The sequence below is a fragment of the Lynx canadensis genome, chromosome A2 (genome assembly GCF_007474595.2).
Source record: "Lynx canadensis isolate LIC74 chromosome A2, mLynCan4.pri.v2, whole genome shotgun sequence".
Lineage (NCBI taxonomy): Eukaryota > Metazoa > Chordata > Mammalia > Carnivora > Felidae > Lynx > Lynx canadensis.
The window spans coordinates 53,619,671-53,625,670 of record NC_044304.2 but is presented as its reverse complement, the minus strand read 5'-3'; the positions used below and the strand labels follow the sequence as shown (position 1 = coordinate 53,625,670).

Below are 6,000 nucleotides of genomic sequence, written 5' to 3'. Positions count from 1 at the left end.
ATTAGAAAAAAAAAAATTAGAAGTGATAGTTGAGAAAGGTGGTCACATAAAAGATACAGTCTTGGCCAAGTATGTATTCCTTCTTTTTTGTGTATATATTTTTTGCACTGGGTAACAAAACAACTTGTAAAAAGTGCTGGTTCCACAAAGTTTTGCGGCATTCTTGAGTGTGGTGTGCTGTTATAAAGCCAGTGAAATTCTTGTATGGAGGGTGCATGGCCAGTCAGCGTGATGCTAATGAGCACATGCTGGTACACTGGGCAGCTTAGACACCTTGGGAGAGCTGAGAGAGAGGATTTGGTGAAGAATTCCAGTTTTAAAGCAAATCTTGGAGGTTTGAGATTTAAGAACCACATAAAACATGCTTGGAAGAGAGTGGGTGAAGCAACTTCTCTCTAAGGCGGCAGCATCTCCCCACTGAACCACAGCCATTTGTGAAGGTGGTTTTATCACAGAGCAAATTTCCAATCTTGCTGAACCTGAGCTTTTTTTAAAAAAAACACATGCCATCTGTTACATTTATTTCAGAAGGTAAGAAAAAAGTGCCAGGACATAATACATCTAAAGACAAGCTAATACTGCTTTTAGCTGGTAACTGTGAGGCTCATGTAACCCAAAACCTTTGCTGGTACATCATTCCAGAACCCCAGGGCCCTTGGGAAATGCTGAAGAGTGCATGGCCCACTGCAGCATGTTCAGACGGTGTACATGAAGGAGGAAAATCTTTCATACAAGGCTTGTTTAAAGATGGTGCTTTTGGACATCCTTCTAGAGCTTTCGTTTATAAGTAGTATCTGTGTAGTCTTGTCGCTTTTCTACATCTTTACTGTAGCCTTTACATGAAGCCTTTACAGTTTAAGAGTTTACATGAAGGCACATTAGCAGATGATAAGCAGGTGATGTGGGTGCTCACAGGATGACAGAACTGTGATGAAGGATTCACAGAAGAGTTTTTACCATCAAGGCATATGATGCACTGACTGGGTATGGAGAGAAGTGTCACCACAAATGACAGATGAAATGGGGAAAAAAATAGCGCCTGAAATTTTTGCTGACTTTCAGGGTTTTAAAAAAGTGATGATGTTTGAAAGCCAAGTCTCTGACTTTGCTCAGGAGCCTGGTGAGAGCAAAGCGGGTAGTAAAAATGTTGAGCTACTAGTATCGCTAACGTACAGCAAAAAGGCGTATTACTGAGAGGCTCTTTCAAATTGGTAATCATATTGGTCTGCATCCGAGGGAAAAAGAGGAGCTCCCTTATTTGAATGCCAAATCTTTAAAATGTAGATCATGCAGATCTAATGCTTCTGTTGCGAGAGCAGGATCATGATGTGAACAGAAGCACCATGTTCAAAAATGACATCAGGTGGAATCTCAGGCCGCCGGAAGCTCCGAGACCACACATCACAGGAATGCAAACATTCCAGCTCTCACCGTCCACTTCCGGGGTATGCAGTGTCAAAGAGAAGACTGCCATTGTCTTGAATTTGGACACTGGACGAATCTCACACACCTGTTTCCCTCAGGCTGTCACTGGTTTCCCTCCTGCTCATCTTCCCCTCCACCCCTGCTGCCCTGCAAAACCTTCACTGGTATGTAACCAATTTGAAAAAGGCTTTGTTTACTGAGTTTTACTAAATGCTAACTGCATTCATTATGTATCCTCATACATTATTTCACTACCTATTTTTATTTTACAAACAAGTTCACTGAAGCAAGATGCAATTTTTATCTAATACTGTATAATACTGTGGTGTACTGGACACAAATGTGCCCATCAATGAGCTGAGAGTTAATGATTAAGTGATGATGTTTTTGAAAGGCTTTATGATACAGAAATCCTGGACAGATAATAAGTGGATTTTCCAGGGTTGAGTAATTGGTTGAAGTTCTTAGAAAAGATGAGACGCATCATTTTTTCCATTTAACATATTGGCACACAGAGTCTTATAATCCCCAAGTCTCCTTTCCGGCACACTCTCAGGAACACACTGGATGTGAGTAATGAGATGCATGCGTAGAAAAAAGTTTGGGAAACTGTACCGTGTCACATAAATGTAAACTACTGTCATTGTCAGGTAAAATCAGAGAGTAACAGGATTTCCCTGTAGCTGGAAGAGTCCTCTTGGAACTCATCTAGTCCAATGTGCTTACTGAATGGGTGAGGATGCGGGCCCACAGATGAGAAATTCAGGATCAGTCAGGGTCAGTGACTTACTCAAGAACAGAATCTGAAGGCCAGCAGAGGGCTCTTTGTTCTCCCCTGTGTCATTTTATCTTTTAAAATACTAATTGCTTTTTGGTGATGGGGGGGCCATGCCCTTTAGAACTTTTCAATTACTGGGCAATCATAGTAAGAGGACTTTTTACCTCACACAGAACTTGGCTTACTGTAGGACACTCAACAGTATTTGTTGGTAAATCAGAATTCTGAGGTTGAATTGTTAAAGTTCGTCTTGGTCACTTCTCTCTCGTGAAGAAACCCAACGGCTTAGAATCACCTCCTGCAACCAATCAAAATAAAAAGGTGACTGAAAGTTTCAACATCAGAAATGAAAGAACATGCTAGGTGTGTGACATCACAGTAACATTTCACAAAGAGTTGTCTGTATAATAATGACACCTGTTCCTATTCCTTGTTACTGAAACATCTGGAGAAAATGTGAAGGCTGGCAGTACACACCTTATACGCAAATACTACCTACCATAATCACACAAAGATTTTAAAAGCTAAATGTGCCTTGGCCTTGGTATCCCACTGGGACATTTCAGGAAAAGGAATCTGAAAGCTAGCACGAGAACCAAATCTGAGATGTATCCGGGTATGCATCTGGTGTATCCAGGCTGGCACTGAGAAGGGAGAAGTGGATCTGGGCTGGCATTTTAGGAACAGCTAACCTAGTGGGCACAGGCAAGACAAATTGGATGGATGAGGCGCTGAGGCCGGGGAAGCCGAATGGCGACTGGTGGGGCTGTAGAGGGACCAAGTGGTGTGAACAAGGAGATGGGGTGCAATGTTAGAGATGAAAGAGGACGAGGACGGCTGCATGTGGGGGAGGAGTCACAGGCAGACAGGCAGTTACTTGCAGAAATAGCGAGTAACCCTGGGGGACAGCATGATGAACGTGGCAGTCTTGCCAGAGAAAAACTCTCCAGGAAGACTGGGACCTGGGAGAGGCTTGGCTGGGTGGTCCCAGGCCACCTGTGACAGCAGTTTCAGCTGAATGGTGGGGATGGAAGCCAGATGACATTGCAGGTAAAGCAGCAGCAGGAGTTAAGGGGGACTGAGAGCAGGCTCAGTGGGGAGAGGGCCTGCGGGGGCTTCCTGTTACCAAGGCAAGAGGTTTTCCTTTCTTTTCTTGGGACCACGTGTTCCAGAGGACACAATACAGTGGATACGGTCTTTAGGATGCCATGAACTTGTCTCTGAGTTTACCTACCTGAACTTTGATTCGTTTCATACACTCTGGTGACTCCATCTCTTTGTCAGTCATGGTAGAGGGTTTAATCAAATAGCACAGCATAAGTTCCTATTGAGAAACAAAGAACAATCTCCACATCCCACACAATAATAATATAAATTTGGGTGCGTGATCAGGAAGTGCAGGCAGTCTCCATTCCCTCCCACTGAGTGCTCCTGGAAACTCACAAAGCACACCGGTTTCCTCCAGGAACACGAATGGGCCTGGGATCTAACTAAGGACCAGGCCCATACAACGGGTGTAAAAATACTAGAAACAGTACAGATTTCCTATTTCTAAAAGATAAAGCTATTTTTTACAGGCTAAACCTAAGCAGCTTCACCTGCAGACAAGGCAGTTGCCCCCTGGCCTCTGCTGGGCCTTCTGGTGTCACCTCCCACAGCGCCTCCAGCAGCAGTGGGACAGACTCAGAGGGGCTCACAGTCTGTGTTTGGTTAGCAAGTTATTGAGTAACAGAGAACACACAAAGCTTTCATCCTTAGTAGTCCTGGGGTAAGATGAAATTTCCCTATCTTGACGGGAGCAGGATATGGCAGAAGACAAGTCCGGCAATCAGATGACTCTGGGTCTGAATCCCCATTCTGCATATAAGCTGCATGATCTTGGGTTTGTCCCTTAACATCTCTGACTCTGATTCCTCACTCTTAGGGATAAGGATACCAACAGGGTGGTGACAAACACGTACAGTGTTTAGCTATAAATACTAATATCCTTCCTCTCGCTTCAAGAGATCTGCTAGCTTTGAAAAGAAATCAATGTTTTGACTCCTTTGTGAATGTGTGTGAGTAACTTTTGAGCGTGTGTTGACGGCAGGCCCGGGAAGGGAGGCAATGCCCACCAACATCAATCACTAGGGATCTTTGAAGCTCAATTCGTGGTGCTCAGTACCAGAGGGTAGGGGCAGGGAACACGAGAAGAGGTCAGCTTCTAGCCCCCCACCTTTTTAGAACTTCACTGGCAGGAACACTGTGAAGTTCCTACAGACGACTTTTATGATTCTACTACATTTAAGAAAAAAAATCCAAGCATTTAAATGACTTGTGAATGCCAAAGCTGATGTCGTTACCTTGGAGACATTAACTGAAACTCTGCTCAAGGCAGCCAGTGACCTCCAGCTGAAAGGTCTGCGAAGAGAGCCCTCAAAATGGTCGTCGACTAATTCAATAATGACAGAATAACTGGAAGACACACAGAGGGCATTAAAAAGCATGAAATCAACCTCTTTAAAAAGAATAATGCTTGTTCTACCAAGAACAAAGATACAGAAAATAAAACGTGCATCATCTCCTCCTAAATTCTCCTACAACGTTATTGGGAAAAATATTAATGAAAAACTCCTACTTTACATTACAAACTTTCAGGCTGATCTCAACAGTGACAAGGAGAGAACAGAAATACTTTACCCAACAAGAAAGCTGTGAATTCATTCAACTGTTTAGATACTCACTGATATAAAGATGAACAATTACTGCATAGATTAACTGAATGTGTAATACTAAAACATATTATAACCTATTTATTACTATGTACATAGTACAACATTAGTGTATAAAGCACAGTTGCAGAGCATCTATTCCTAACAGGCCAAGAGAAACATGATTGTAATTGTTTCTGTGGCACAGGAGGTCACTGGAGGTCAGAAATTTCCTCCTGTCCTTTGAAGCCATTACCTTACTTAAAAAATCACCGCAGGGGCCCTGGGTGGCTCAGTTGGTTGAGCATCCGACTTCGGCTCAGGTCATGATCTCACGGTTCATGAGTTCGAGCCCCATGTTGGGCGTGCTGCTGTCAGCCTGTCAGCACAGAGCCCACTTTGGATCTTCTGTCCCCTTCTCTCTGCCCCTCCCCCACTTTACACTCTCACTCAAAAAATAAATAAAACATTAAAAACAAAAATCACTCCAAACCTTGCATGGTAAAATGGAGGGCCTTTTCGATACAACACTGCAAAGAAAAAGAAAGAAAATATATAACCCTTTAAAATCAAAATCTTACTGTATTACTGATGTTTTCTCTTCTCCAAAGAGCTATAAATACCCAATTATCTGTACATGGGTAATGTGCAAAATGTCCAGTGGTCTATTTTTAAAACCCAAACTGTTTTTTTTTCCCCCTTGGAACAAAATGCAATTAATAAAGCAAATCTGTGGCCAGGACCCGAACATTCTCATCCCACCCTCACCCCACAAATGAAATCCAAACTGAAATACAAGTGATTTTTGTCTTGCCTCTTGTCTTACAATCTCCAGAGTGAGAATGTGAAATAATGTCACAACATGTGAAGCTCATATAATAACATTGTTATTAATTTCACATCAGTGCAATTCAAAGTGCCTGAGCTACTCTGGCTAGGTACAAGTTGACTTGAGTGTTGGTACTAGAGATGAGTAACCATACGTGCCACTTGTGGAGATTGGTCTGCCCTACTGATTTAATCTATGGCGCTCAAAAGCCAGTGCCCAAAAGAGCCTGGAGCAGGGACTCTGCCACAGGGACTCTGGAACTGTGCATGGAATCCTGC

General features: G+C 43.0%; 1 protein-coding gene across 2 annotated transcripts in view; it reads right to left on the bottom strand.

Moving 5' to 3' along the window:
* Positions 1 to 504: 504 nt before the first annotated feature.
* TSEN2 (tRNA splicing endonuclease subunit 2) overlaps positions 505 to 6,000 on the bottom strand; it is a 49,970-nt gene continuing 44,474 nt past the window's right edge. The window contains exons 9-12 of one of the 2 annotated variants that reach the window (XM_030307431.2): positions 5,387 to 5,423; positions 4,546 to 4,657; positions 3,438 to 3,527; positions 505 to 2,501 (exon numbers count right to left, since the gene is read on the bottom strand). In XM_030307431.2, coding sequence (XP_030163291.1) covers positions 2,442 to 2,501; positions 3,438 to 3,527; positions 4,546 to 4,657; positions 5,387 to 5,423 — 299 coding nt within the window. In that variant the 3' untranslated portion in view covers positions 505 to 2,441. Of the gene's footprint in view, positions 2,502 to 3,437; positions 3,528 to 4,545; positions 4,658 to 5,386; positions 5,424 to 6,000 lie in introns of those variants that run through there. The other variant, XR_003967038.1, reaches the window with a different exon arrangement.